The sequence below is a fragment of the Scardinius erythrophthalmus genome (assembly GCF_964197995.2).
Source record: "Scardinius erythrophthalmus genome assembly, chromosome: 10".
NCBI lineage: Eukaryota > Metazoa > Chordata > Actinopteri > Cypriniformes > Leuciscidae > Scardinius > Scardinius erythrophthalmus.
The window spans coordinates 32,200,459-32,215,771 of NC_138230.1; the positions used below are offsets into that span (position 1 = coordinate 32,200,459).

Consider the following 15,313-nt stretch of genomic DNA (forward strand, 5'->3'; position numbering starts at 1 on the left):
TTATATTATTTTTTGCTTAGTACTGTAGACTGTAAAACGCTATTTTAATTGTCATAGTAGTATATTTGTCAATGTGCTTTTTATATTTTTTGTAGAATTTTTCATTGTTACAGTTGTCAGACAGTTCTATAGTTCAGTCATAGCTGTAATTTACTTCCAGTGCTGATAATACACTTTCAGTCTTCACTAACACATAAATTACTGATCGTTTATAATGAGTTATGATCTTAATGTAGCTAATGGTTGTTGTTAATGCTGCAGGTGGTGCAGGAGAATGAAAATGTTGTTTTCTGTCTGGAGTGTGCGCTGCACTATGTGGAGAGAAACAAAAGCTGCCGCGGCCTCAAGATGATGTACCGCTACGATGAGGTAAGACCCATGACCAGAAGCACACCTGCAGGGGGCGCTGTTGGGATGCTTTTGCTTAGAGGAACCTCAAGGGTTCAACAACCCTTCTAACTATAAAGTTGATGTCCCTTCATAAAATGTTGTGCTCTGGCAAATGCTAGCAACAAGCGCTTGGGGAAACATTACCACAAATCTGAATGCAAATGAGCTTCTGTGGATTCAGTGTTCTGTTACAGTTTTTATTTAATCACTGTGGCTCAATTTTGAAATTTGATTTGTTTTCTCCTCAAAAGAATACCTTTAGATCTCTGAACAATAAGTTTCTTTCTCACACCAGATTTGAATTTCCTATTAATTTAAGCAAAATGCATGCATTTTGGCACACGTGTGCAAAAAAGTAAGTACAAATGTCTACAATTTGCACACTAACTAACGGTTTGCTAATCAAGGTTATTTTCAGTGAAGTTGTCATAACTTAACAACTTCTTATTGTAAGAGTGATCGCAAACTATAAACAAAAAATTGAAAAACTTGCTCTATTTCTCTTCATCCTCGTCCTGCTCATTGCATGAACACCAAATCACGGGCTTCCACAGCACATCAGCTTATAAATGAACACGTAAACACCGATTTTAGTGTCCTCCATGTTTACACCCATATGACAGCGTGCTCCGCCATCTTGTTATTGTTCTTTTGCTCATGTGTGTCAGTTCGGGATCTTGATCCATTCACACTCGAACCTGATATCTGCCACATTTAAAGAAACAATTCATCAACAATAAATCATTGAGCACTCAGGCTTGCAGTGTTTTTCACCATGGTCTCTCCTTGTGTTTGTGTCCTGTGTGGTCCCTCAGGAGCAGATCAACAGTTTGGTGAATCAGGTGTGTGGTAAAGCCGTGGTGAGAAGCGTGGCGGACGGCTGTAACGGCTCCAGCCCCACCAAACCGCCAGGCAAGCGCGGCCCCCGCAAGAGAGCCACTGTGGAGCTGTCCCTGACCCACCTGTCCAAAAGTGCCGCCGCTGCCGTCTCGTGAGAAACGCCACCCGGTTGCCTACGTCAAACAATCCATTTTTCCCTCTCTTCATTTCGTTTCTGTCTTTTATCACCCTCATAGCAGGGCAGAGTTTCCTGTGTTGAAAGCAGGCTGCCTTTTTTTGCACTAGCGCACTAGTTTTTATTCACCAGATGTTTGATAGCATTAAGAGACATGGTCCCAGGTGTGCATTTCACTGACAGGTGTGAGTATGATGTCATCTTTTCTGCCTGGACCCTCTTCCCCCTCACCTTCGGCCCCATTGACTGCACACATGCTCCTCCTGAACTGTGAACCTTGGGACAAATGGGTGCTTCTCTCCTCAATTTTCCTGGCCCCTTTCCTTTGAATGTTGGTGCTTGATGGAGCTGCCCAAGAATGTTTTTTGTTTTGTTTTGTTTTGTTTTTTGTTTGATTTTTGTTTTGTTTGTTTTTTGTTTTGTGTTTGTTTTGTTTTGAGTTTTTGTTTGTTTTTGTTGTGTGTTTTGTTTTGTTTTGTTTTATGACATTTGTTTTGATTTCAATTCATTTACCCCCCATGCAGCTCCCCTGCGGAAGACGCAGCTCTAAAGATGGTAAACACTTGAAATTTGTCTTGTTTTAATGTGTTTTTTAAGAGGAAGTACTGTGTTTTTTATTTAATTTCATCTGCTTTTCATTTCACACTTTCCTCTGTGGATTCGGGGAACGATGGTTTCCATGGCAGCGGGTCGGGCTGTACTTGAGGAAGTGGGTGTTAGGGAATGAACGAGTGGGTCCCGTCCCGGTAGTGAGAGGGGTTCCTCCCACGCTGACGCTTACGAGCGATAACTGTGCCTGATGTTTAGTGGGGAGATCTTTCTTTATTTTTGGTGCTGGTTTTTTTTCCCTCCTTTTATTGTATATCAATACAAAAAGGTAATAAGAAAGAAGTGCTGTCTGCTAGCCTTCTTATCCCACAGGACGGAAGAGCCCAGAGGCTTTTTCCGCTTCTAGATGTGCAATCGTGTCAACATTCCATTCTTCCAGACTTTCATCTGTACCAGTTAACATTAATTATTATATTATATTATTGTAATTATTATATTTTGTGTTTTTGCATTTTATTTGATCTTTTGTTCTGATGTGCTATCTCAAGTTAGAGCCACTATTCAGAGGGTGTAAAATGTGAAATGCAAGTCCAAGGTTTTTTTTTTTATTATTATTATTGTTGTTTATTTTTGTTGTCTTTTCATTTTTGCGGAAGTATCATTGATTTAAAGAAACTTAAAAAAATCACCTTTTGTACATAATCCTGTAAATGTCTTTAATACTTGAGCCTTTGTTGGAGTGACAGAAGGAAAGGATAGATAGATGGATGATGTCAGATGAAGAAAAGCCTTACATTTCAGTTTCTTCAGCTGTGGGAGTTTGATGCATACAGGGTTGCTCTGGTAATGTGTATAAATTTTAAGTGCTGCTTACATCACTGAGGACTAAGATAAGGAGTCGCGATTTCCCCCTAGTTTTGTTTTTTAGGTTTACTTTTTTAAAGAAAAGGGAAAATACTTTCACAAAAAAAAGAAAAAAAGGTTTTTACATTTTCATTACTGAAAATTCAACATTGTAGTAGCTACTCATGTTGCACTGAGCTTGCCAGTGGTGACTGTCAAGGGAAAAAAAAAAAACTATAATTCAGTTTGTTGGTTGTTGTCCTTAACAGAAGACTGTTTTAGGAGTATTTAATGAAAACCAAGTCTGGTGTTTTCAACAAAAAATGGCATTTGTCAAGTTTTTATGGCCTTACAATGTATTTTACTCAGAATTTTTTGCTGTTTTTGGTTCCTTTTTCTACAATGAGAGATTTGCTCACGGTCAGGCGAGTTAATTTATTAGCACTGCGTCTCAGCTCTTCCTCTCACGAGGAAAGATTTCATGTTGGTTATATTGCCAGTTTTATTTTGTTTTACTTTGTTTTATTTTGTTTTTTACTTTTTTCAATTTGTACTTAAGGTTTAATAAAAACTCATGGACAATTCACTGTCAGTGTGTCTTCATTACTGACTTTTATACTGGTTTAAAGGGAAAGGTTTTCTTCTTTTCATTTATTTCAAATAAAATGATTTTACTGATTAACCACATTTTAAAATACATTTACGAATAACAATTATTAATAATAATGTTATTATATATACAAATAATTAATAAAATTATCACTTTAATACATCTTTAAAATATTCAGTTATTTAAAAATGATTTAGTACTAGTATTAGAAGTAGTCATTAAAATAATAAATAAAATAAAAATAATACTTGTCTTTAATAAAATTTGTCTTTAAAATTTTTTATGATTTTATACATATTTAGTCATTGTATTAATAAATTGTTGTCATAAAATAATAATCAACAGTAATATCAATAATACTTATGTATTTGAAATATGTTTTTAAAATATTCAGTATACAGTGAGGAAAATAAGTATTTGAACACCCTGCTATTTTGCAAGTTCTCCCACTTGGAAATCATGGGAGGGTCTGAAATTGTCATCGTAGGTGCATGTCCACTGTGAGAGACATAATCTAAAAAAAAAAAATCCAGAAATCACACTATATGATTTTTTAACTATTTATTTGTATGATACAGCTGCAAATAAGTATTTGAACACCTGTCTATCAGCTAGAATTCTGACCCTCAAAGACCTGTTAGTCTGCCTTTAAAATGTCCACCTCCACTCCATTTATTATCCTAAATTAGATGCACCTGTTTGAGGTCGTTAGCTGCATAAAGACACCTGTCCACCCCATACAATCAGTAAGAATCCAACTACTAACATGGCCAAGACCAAAGAGCTGTCCAAAGACACTAGAGACAAAATTGTACACCTCCACAAGGCTGGAAAGGGCTACGGGGAAATTGCCAAGCAGCTTGGTGAAAAAAGTCCACTGTTGGAGCAATCATTAGAAAATGGAAGAAGCTAAACATGACTGGTTGATGACTGTCAATCAACCTGGGGTGCGTTTCCCGAAAGCATCGTTGGCCAACTATGGTCGCAAGTTCATCGCAATGTCCATTGAACTCTATTGGTAACGACGGAACTTGCGACCATAGTTGGCCAACGATGCTTTCGGGAAACGCACCCCTGACTGATCTAGAGAAGATCTGTGTGGAGGAGTGGGCCAAAATCCCTCCTGCAGTGTGTGCAAACCTGGTGAAAAACTACAGGAAACGTTTGACCTCTGTAATTGCAAACAAAGGCTACTGTACCAAATATTAACATTGATTTTCTCAGGTGTTCAAATACTTATTTTCCTCACTGTATACTATTTAGAACCAATAACAATGATAATGGAAGTTACATTATTTAAAAAAATAATACTCTTTAAAATGTGTCTTTTATATAATGTGTCTTTTGGTATATTAATTGTTATTATGATTATCATAAAATAATATTATTTTAATGTCTTTATTCAATTATTTTGTATAATTTTTTAGCACAAGTAGTGTGATAAAAATAATAACATTTGTCAGTCTGTAGATTCCTTATTGTACATTTATTGACCCCTGGTGTAAAATCCTTGTGCTTGACTTGAATTACAAAGGTGCAAAGAACATATCATTTTAGAATACTTTAAAAGTCAAGGATCTGCAAGTGATTTTTAAAATCAATTTAAATGTTACATTTTAATTTTGGTCCTATACATGTCCACATTATGTCCCCTGATGTAAAAATATGCTGACAATTTGAAGAACTGAAGCTCGACTCTGAACCTTAATTCAGGTATTTTCAATGAAAGTCATACTCTGGTGAGCCCGAGGCCTCTAAAGCGTTGTTGATTTTATACACGAGACAGGCATGTACCTCATAAAATACATAACAGCATTTGTTATCTAAAGCCTTTTTAAAAGCTGGAAATACTCCAGATATGGATTTACAACATAGAAACCAAATTGATTAAACTAGTTTGTAGAGTGAAAGCCACAAAATTAATTACTAGTGTGTATTTTTTATATTGCTGTAACTGACAACAAATGGCACAGAGGGGCAAACAGCAGACCAGCTAAATGCAGTGAACATCCCAACAGAATAAAAGAGATTTATTGATTTGTGAGGGCAGGCACAGGATCGGGCTTATATACTGCACAGCACACAACAAAGAACTTCTTTACAAAAACCAAAAGGGTGTCAAAACACAAATGTGTACTCTTCCTTTTGACGCAAATGAACAGCACACTGCTAATTACATCACTTCCGCTTACAGTCTGTCGTTCGTCCTCTGTGTTTTCAGGATGAGCTGCTGCTCTCACAGTTCTTGATTGGCCGGTTTTGTTCTCTTTCGAGTAACCGGGCATTCTCCTCGACCTCTTCTAGATCTGGCTGGATGAGCAGAGAGCCACGGTTGGCTGCTTGTTCCCTCTCATCATCTTCATCATCGTCGTTGTACTCCTCCTCTTCCCCCGCCTCCGTGTCTTGGCTGGCTGAGTCCGTGCAGGTGGAGGACAGCGATGCGAGCTTGTGTCTCAGGTCCGCCTGTGTGGGCACCTGAAGAGTGATCTCAGAAGTGAACGACTCCACATCTGGACCTGAGAGAGAATCTTTTAGACAGGAAGAACAAAAGGGATTAGAATGCAAATTTCTCTTTTATAAAATGAGACATTGGTCTGACAACATGCAGGATTCTGTGAGACAAGGAGATCTGTTACAAAACCTTGTAAGCTACCTACCACTTTGTTCATTGTAACAGCACAGTCACATTAGAGAAATTTTGCGGGGATAATTCCATTCTCCATTGTCATTAGGATATTGATGCATGCTTATTCAGTGGTCACTGCCAAACCAAGTAGCTTTATACGGGTAAACCCGGCAAATTTGCATGTTAAAAGTTAAACAAACAATGTGGAAAAAATTCACATTATGTGTCCCTCACGCAAAATTCCTAATCGTGTAGATTCACTGATGGCATGACTGCATTTCGCCCCTGGAATTTTAGCAGTTCAAAGATAAATGTGACAGCACATTAAAGGTCCTTGCACACCGAGTCCGAAATTTCCGCACGTTAAAAAATAAATACGACCTCACGTTGTGTCAATCACGTTTACACACTGCCTCCGGAACTTTTGGTCCGTCATAAAAATTTTGGGATCTGGTTCGATTTTCTGCGTTTTTCGCATCCATAGCAAGCATTTTGAGAAGCGTTTTGACAATTCAGAGGCACCGAATGACGAATACGAAAAAACGCATTCAAAAGTTTCGAACTCTTAAGACCTCAGTGGTTATAATGTCAAGTTATGGGGTCCACTCCTTCAAGTCCCAAAAATGTGCATGCATCCTTCACAAAAGTAATCCATCCAGCTCCAGGGGGATAAACGTAGGCCTTCTGAGGGTAAATAGCGCGGTTTTGTCGTAAAAATATACATATTTAAAACTTTATAAATGAAAATAACTGGCTTCCGGTAGCGGTCGACACGCGTTCACGGAGATGGATGCTGACGTATGACGTAGCGTAGGAAGCGTCGTGACGTAGAACGAACGTAGAGTTTTGTTTTGCTCTGCTCTCTGGCTGCGCTGTCACGTTCGTTCTACGTCACGACATTTTTGGGACTTAAAGGAGTGGACCCCATAACTTCACATTATAACCACTGAAAGATCTAAGACATTTTCTAAAATAACTGAAAATGTGTTCGTCTGAAAAATGATTGACATATGCATCTCGAACGGCTTGAGGGTGAGTAAATCATGGGTTTAATATCATTTTTGGCCGAACTATCCCTTTAAATTTAAGTACAATCAACGGATGTTTCAGTAATTTCAACTTAAATTACATTAAACTGACTGATTCAAATGAGTTGAATCCTGAATAACATAAAAGTTGAAAAATTGTTTAACTTATATTGGTGAGTTAAAGGCAGCTGCATAATTAGATGGTATACAGCGAGGCAGTGCACTTGTTTTTGGAACAGGAAGTCCTCATCGTCCTCGTGTTGCCTGTATCATCCAGAGAACATGGTTTTCAGTGCAGCTCAGTGTAATTAGCGAGAATTGTAAAACCTGTTTGTTCATCTCTATATGCAATCAAACATTACAGACATCATCTCAGCATGTTCTGCTGACGGTAGCAGTAAATGTCAGCACTAATTTATTGGCATCTCAGCATTAGTGAAGCTACAGAGTTCTTTAAACATAAGGAAGGAAGCCACATTCGTCATTAGCTAAGAGTGGTTTAGATCTATAGAACTCAATCAGGCCCCGCTTGAAAACCAAAAGAGGACAAAAACATACAGAGTGAGGAAATCTACAGATTGATGATTGTGAAATATCACTGTGTATTTATACCCAGCATCGGTGAGGCTACGCTGTTGTCCTCGCCACCAGAGTTGAGAAAGACGTCCAATGCCTCGTGGTCAGACATATCCATCAGATCCATTTGCTCCAGCATGTCCACGTTCACCTCCATTGATGACATGCTTCCTATTGTCTCTGTGAACCAAAGGAAGAGCGACAGCATCAATAACTGCAACCTCACACTTCAATCATTAATATGTATCAAGGATTTGAGTCCAGGATGAATGTTACAAGGAGTTCCCATTTCTGCGGACAGAGTTCTTGAGTCAAATTTTGTCAAATAGAACAGCAAATTTGGTTATGTCAGATCTCATTTGATGCACTGAGCTATGTCCTGGATTCGTCACCTTGAAGTCATGTCGACTCTGTGATGTCATTAGCACATGCTTCACAAATACAGACTGCGGCGTGAGGCATGCCCATCACGTGTGTGAGCGTGAGCGTAAGCACGACATCAGTAAGCAGAGCGGTGAACTGCGTACCTCAAGGTTGTGTAAGAGCGTCGCGGCACGGGGAGATGGACAACAAAGAGAGAGATATGTTAGCTCCCCTTTTACAGTACTGAGACACAAACACAACTGCACACTCATTCACTCAGACTCTGTGTCACACTTTGACAGAAATTCCATCGAAACACTATTCCAACACAATTCCAGTCCATACTCAAAAAATAATACCCTTTAAAATAAAGAAGATTGACATATTCTCACCTTGCTGCCCTTAGCCTCACCTTCTTAATGAGCCACTAGCTGATCCTTTGATGACTGGACGACTGAGCTTAGCCCCGCCTTCTTAATTACCCAATGGCCAATCCTATCCCCGCCTTCTTAATGGCCAATCCTATCCCTGCCTTCTTAATGACCTACTGGCCAATCCTAGCCTCACCCTCCTTATTACCTGCTTGATGATCCAAGCCGTGCCGCCTTATTAAGTACCCACTGCCTTGTCCTATCTCTGGACCTGATGGCCAATCCTATCCCCGCCTTCTTAATGACCAGGGGCACATTCAAGTTCAAAACGGTGCGCAACGTTTTGCTACGGTTTCCGGGTTGAACGTCATGTTTCCTGGAAACGGCGTGCACCAGTGTGCAACAGGGATTGAGATACGTTTTCTCTTGTTTGGTGGGTGTGTCAGAACTGCCAACGCATTCTCATCCTAGGGCGTCAGATACTGACGCTTTTGACATTTCGTCTACATCGAACGCACATGGCACCCTTTAGCGTCAATATGAGACGCACAGAGCTTTGTTTGGTTATGGGTAGGTTTAGGTCTGGGGTAAGGTTAGGGTTAGACCGCTAGGAGGCGCCTTCTGGCCCATTTCTATCTGCGTCTCATATTGACGCTAAAGGGTGCCATGTGCATTCGATGTAGACGAAATGTCAAAAGCGTCAGTATATGACGCATTGGGGTGAGAACGGGCTGGAACTGCAGTCCAATCAGCAGCAACATGTATATAAAGCACGCGGTATTAAAGTGAACTTGCACAATATGTTCGATGCAGCTTGGTATACGGAACAACTGAGGATATTAGAAGACATGTTTGTCGTAAATTTTATTGTAAAAATATAGGATATCAACATAATGATGTAGTTGTTTATATTTTTAGCTTCATTGCAAGTGTATGACATTTGGTATTGAAATAAACAATGGTAATTAAGTGCTTTTCCTAAAAATGAGAAAGAAAATACAGGGTATTAAAACAGAACTACAAATAAAGTCAGTATGTGAGGCTAAATAGTTGTGTTTTAGTCTGAATTAGGTAAGAGCTTCCATTTCAGTTTCAGCAATCCCTTCACTCGATTGGGAGGTTCTCTTTTGTTCTGGGCGGCAAGTGCAGTAACTGTAACATCGGGCATATTTTGTAGTATTAAACACATATTTATACCGACTTCATCAGGCTCAGAAAATTCTTCACAAAGAACACAAAGATTGGCCTTCTCAGCTGCCATAGTTGCAACTCTTGCGTCATCAGAACAGTGTGTTCAACACATCACCGTTTCTGTTTAAAAAACGTTGTGCAACGTTTTGTCGGGGGGATCCTAGCCTAGGGGTGCAAAACTCAGTTCCTGGAGGTTTAGCTTCAACCCTAATTAAACGCACATGATCCAGCTAATCATGTCCTTCAGGCTTATTTATAAAGCTTCAGGTATGTCTTTTGGAGCAGGGTTTGGAACTAAACTCTGCAGGGCCGTGGCCCTCCAAGAACTGAGTTTTGCACCCCTTTCCAAGCCCGTTTTCTTTTTGACCCTCGGGATGATCCTTTAGGACCCACTGGCTGATCCTAGTCCCTCTTTTCAATGACCCGCTGGCCAATTATAGCCTGCCTTCTTTATGACCCGCTGGGTGATCCTAGCCCCACCTTCTTTTTGATCCGTTGACTGATCCTTGCCCCTTGTTTTTAATAACCCGCTGGCTGGTCTTAACCTTGCCTTCTTTATGACCCGATAGCAGATCTTCTCTCTGCCGTTTGAGGGGCTGTTTACACGACACCGTTTTCAACTAAAAACATAAAACCTTTAATGTATTTTGGCCGTTCATTTACACGACAACGACATTTTGGTGGCCTGAAAATTCAAATGTTCGGAAACTGGTTTCAAACTGCAAGTTTTCGAAGACAGTCTTCATGTAAACAACAAAAACACGAATCTCTGAAGGCGATGACGTCATGCACGTGTAATTTACATGTTCAGTCTATAGTGTTTCATCGCCATCTAATGGCCTGGCAGCAGAATACAGGGTTTTTAGTCGTTTTCTCTAATCGATGTGAAAGGGGATTGTTTTGATGGTGTCGTCTGCATAAAACTCAAAGGAAAAAAAGCATATCGTTGTCGTTTAAGCTTACCCTAAGTGATCTACTGGCTGATTCTAGCCCCGCCTCGTTAATGACCTAATTAACTATCCTAGCCCCGCCTTCTTAATGACCAAATGGCTAATTGTAGCCTCGCCTTCTTTATGACCCAATGTCTGATGTTAGACCTGCTTTCTCAATAGGTGTGTTCAACTTCTGCTGGAAAGATTTGCCTCTTGCAGTCGGGGACGAGTTGGAAACTGAACCGAAGTCGATCGCTTTCTGTTTCCCAAAGTGACGCTTGCACTGTGTTTGTGTACTGTATCACAGACAAAATGGATTAAAATGGATTAGATCTAATATTTGTCAGGTTAACATATGTTTGAATTTTACATATAGAAACCAGAATCACATTTCATCCAATAGGTATGCACTGCTTAAAACAGTGCCTGTATGTACAAGAAGGTCAAGATTTCAATGTTTCAATGATTTCAACCTGTATGATTTCAATACCAATGAAGTGGCATCTATATCAGTTTTATTTAGACACATGAAAAGAGTTTTTTCTGGTATAAAAATAGATTTGTGAGCAGTAGCAGAACAGAAGGTGTCAGAATAAACATGAAACCAATGTCATTGTTGTCATCAGTGAATCTGGCCAAGATTTGTGTGGCCAATCTGGAGAAACTGGAGCATCTGAACCACAGGGTTCCTACGGGGTTTGGAAAAGTATGGAAAAGTATGGAATTTGATTTGAGTAATTTCCAGGTCTGGAAAAGTATGGAAAAAATAAATCAGAGTATGGAAAAATACTTATGTTTCCAGACTATTGTCCCCATTTCGTTTTCTAAATATAGAACTAAGAATTTCTAAATGTAGGCCTATATAATTATATAAAATATATACAATCGTTTTTTTCATGGCGTTTGGATCAATCTGCCAGCGCTGACAAAAGATCGTTTTTACACTTGATCTGCTGGAGTCTAGGTCTGCAGTGATTAGTTGCTACGTTGTTAGGCGGCAGTTGCCATCACAGCCCCCCTACCTCAAACTGCTTGACTTAAAAACACCTGGAACGTTGTCCTTGATTTTTACATTTGAGTGTGGACTTCACGGCAAACAAAATATGAAAATGCAAGTTTTCCGAGGGCTGGCTTGCCAATCCTAAATATAAAGCCTGGTTAGCCAAAGATTTTAAATTTTCAAAGAAAGCTATTTTGCGAACTTTGTGTCAAATCATTTGACATCTCCAACATGGGGGAGGCGGCAATTTTAAAGGAGAACTCAGGTCAATTTTAACATTGAGCTCATTTTTTTGAGAACGACAAAAATCGGTGTTGCCTACACCGTGTTATCCTCTTTTTAAAATTTGCACCCTGTTGACTTCAATGGGGCAATTTTAAACCTTCTTAAAAAAAACTTTAAAAACTTTTAAAGTTAAAAAAACTTGCGTTTTATATATATTTTATATTTTATATATTGCATATTGGTTATTGCGTTTTCACGTGACGCGGCGTGAGTGTTGTTTCTCTTTAACGTTACTATTATATTTTATATTTTCTAGTGTATCAGTGTTATAAATTAAAGTTGTGTATTTCCATTTCGCAAAATTTCGATATTTACTAGAGTAGCCTATCAAATCTGGGCCGTTGAATGAGCACGCGCATCCGCGTCACACAATCAAATAAGCAAAATATCAAAGGAGCACACAGTCATTAAGATTAGATTGTATTTTGTTGTTAAGTGATCTATTATTACCAGGGAATCAATTCAATATGCGTGTAACATTATTCCTATTACACAAGTTTGTCTTTTTCCAAAAACAGTTGTAGCCTACTTTGACCTTCGTTAAATGAACGAGTGCGCGTATCCGCATCACTCAAACCAGCAACAGATAAGGGAGTGCATGACATGATCAATTTACTTTAGCTCTAGGGTTTTTCCTGCATAGAGAATTATGAGGCGGCCGCCTCCGTTAAATTTCGTGCCACCTCCGGCTCTCGACAAAACCCGGAAAGACAGTCATGGTCAGATACACTTTTCCCAGCGTGACGGATCTGATGCGGTTACCGCTTGTGTCCATTCTCAAAATGTATAGTGCTGCGCGGATAATCCGCAGGTCGGGCGGGCCAAGTAATAAAAACATTCCATTCCAATTAATCGAGGGTGGATGACCGATAAATCATTATAACGTGTTGAGTTTAATAAAGACACGGAACTCTCATCACAGTAAAACGCAATGAATGTGCGTGACTCTTTTACTTTCGTTTTCAACAACGTAATTCTCTTCAGGGAAAACAAATCAAGGAAACATATTAGGGCTCGACAATAACGCTTGTCAGTGGATTTGGGTGACTCAAAGTGCACCAGATTAATGAATTTATCTTTAAAATGTACAAAATTTTCTTTCGGGGGGCATGCCCCCGGACCCCCCTACAGGTAACAGGTATGATGATCTATGAAAAATACTAATTTAATTATCTTATTATTAAAATACATTATTAGGATTTTTCCGCCTCATTTTGAGCCAGGAAAAACCCTGATTGTACATGAACATCCCTTCTGTTTCTGTAGGGGTTTACAGTTATTTAAATGTACAAAATTACAAATATATATATAATATTGCCCTGTTTTAGTATTGAAGTTTTAATAAAATGCTGTGCTTTAAACTTGACTGGGTTTGGTGTTAAATTGACTTGTACGAGCAACAGTAGCTACAATTTTCAAATTTTCAAATTTAACATGATAGCCTACATAGAGGTTTTGACTCAGAGTATAACATACTTGTCGGCGCCGATAGCATTGTGGGTAAGTGCGTCGGCATGTAGCGCTGTTGTGCTCAGGGAGACCCGAGTTCGAGTCCTGGCTCATGGACTTTTCCCGATCCTGGCCCCCTCTCTCTCCCACCTTACTTCCTGTCTAGTTACTTTCCTATCCTAATAAAAGGCAAAAATGCCAATACTAAATCTTTAGAATATAACATCCTTGTTAGCAGTTGAATTTTAAAACAATTTATCAGAACAAGTTAAATATAGTCGGAAAAATCTGTAGGGAAGTCTGGAAATTTAAGTCTGGAAAAGTATGGAATTTTAAAATTAAAATTGTGTAGGAACCCTGGAACCAGTCCAAGGCTTTTTGTGGTACTTTGATGGCATACATCTCAGTGACGGTGTCAGCGCTGTCTCAAGTGGGACAAAATGATAACGCTGTATGAAGTCAAACGCACCTAATAAAGGGATGGTATTTGCTAGCCCTGCCCTCTAGTCTAAATGACTCACTGGCTGATCTTATCCCCACCATTTCAGTATAGTTTATCTATAATTATTAGCATTACCCATTGGACTTGTTGTTCCAACTCCCCTCTGCTGCTTTTGTACATTACCATGCACCATGTGTCTCCTGAGTCATTTTAGACAAATTGGTGGAAGATGAAAGCAACACTTCAGGGCTGGGAACAGCTTTCCCAATGAATATGTTGGGTGCTGTGGAGCTGGCACTCTTATTTGTAATAATGACTGCTAAGTTTTTTGTACCAGATCATCTAAAGAGACATTTCCCAGGGATATAAAAAGGTCTGTTAAATTGTACATAAAGATAGAGCATATTTACATGAGCATTTTGTTAAACAGCATCTGCTTATATTAGTGTCTGGCACATTTTGATCTGGTTTAGGTTTGAGCCGAGGACATGGGCATAGCTCACCTCTTCTCTCCGCAATCTGTAGGTATCCTGTGGACAGGTAGTGCTCCATGTCCTGCTGAAACGCCTCTTCAAAGAACTTTTGCCTGTCCTTTAGTTTTACCTGTGGCTGGACAGGCTCCGCCTCCGGTACTCTCTGAGCATGCTCCATCTCCGCTGTGATTGGAGGACAAGAAGAAAGAGGTGATAATGTTAGTCAACCATGCAGGATATTAGAGTTTAGGGATGTAAACTAGCATTTCAAAAGACTTGCATTAAAGGGTAAGTTCGGTATTTTACACTTAAAGCCCTGTTTACAGATCGTTTCTGATGAAATAGAACGGTTAAGATTAAAATTTGGACTCATGCTGCTGTCCCGAGAATTTTAGGTTTCTTTCGCTTTCCCCAAAACCTCTAGAATGGGTGTATAGGTGCACTGGAACAATCCTTCATAAAACGCATTAAACTTTCGTTTACAAAGACCTGAAACTCACCGAGTGGTGAGATGGAAAAGATGCTTTCCAACAGGTGTTTTACCATTCGTTGTAAAACTGTGGATCTATTTTTCCAAACGTCTCACACCCGTAGATTCTTCCGTTGAGAGCTTGAATAATAGACACTCCAGCCCAGTTGGTGGCGATAATGCACCTTTGCCAATTGCAAGCAAACCACTGGCATTTAATTGAATACACAGAAGAAGCAGAAGAAGAAGCGGTGGAGTAATACCGTACCTCACACAGCACATTCAATACAAGTCAATGGAGTTGGACAAAAACTATGATAAAACCTGTTGGAAAGCATCTTTTGCAGCGATTTTTGTGTGAGCATATCAGTGAACACCCCTAACCACTCGGTGAGTTGCAAGTCTTTGTAAACGAAAGTTTAATGCGTTTTATGAAGGATTGTTCCAGTGCACCTATACACCCATTCTAGAGGTTTTGGGGAAAGCGAAATAAACCTAAAATTCTCGGGACAGCAGCATGTGTCCAAATTTTAATCTTAACCGTTCTATTTCATCAGAAACGATCTGTAAACAGGGCTTTAAGTGTAAAATACCGAACTTGTCCTTTAAATATAACCCTGTCATAAAAAGTGTCAAACTGTTCTCAGAGATAGCTTCAAAGGATATAAAAACAAAGGTTCAGATTAAATCACATTTTTTTT

The 15,313-nt window shown here is 39.3% G+C and overlaps 2 protein-coding genes across 2 annotated transcripts in view; one reads left to right on the forward strand and one right to left on the reverse strand.

Annotated features, from left to right (window-relative positions):
- jarid2b (jumonji and AT-rich interaction domain containing 2b) overlaps positions 1–3,381 on the forward strand; it is a 108,541-nt gene extending 105,160 nt beyond the window's left edge. Inside the window, exons 17-18 of the mRNA XM_081375691.1 lie at positions 262–369; positions 1,206–3,381. Of these exons, the coding sequence (XP_081231817.1) occupies positions 262–369; positions 1,206–1,385 (288 nt within the window). The 3' untranslated portion in view covers positions 1,386–3,381. The remainder of the gene's footprint in view (positions 1–261; positions 370–1,205) is intronic.
- Positions 3,382–5,624: 2,243 nt separating this feature from the next.
- Positions 5,625–15,313, reverse strand: part of dtnbp1b (dystrobrevin binding protein 1b) — a gene marked incomplete at both ends in the record, with an annotated part of 55,483 nt that continues 45,794 nt past the window's right edge. Inside the window, 3 exons of the mRNA XM_081376548.1 lie at positions 5,625–5,923; positions 7,674–7,817; positions 14,174–14,326. Coding sequence (XP_081232674.1) covers positions 5,625–5,923; positions 7,674–7,817; positions 14,174–14,326 — 596 coding nt within the window. The remainder of the gene's footprint in view (positions 5,924–7,673; positions 7,818–14,173; positions 14,327–15,313) is intronic.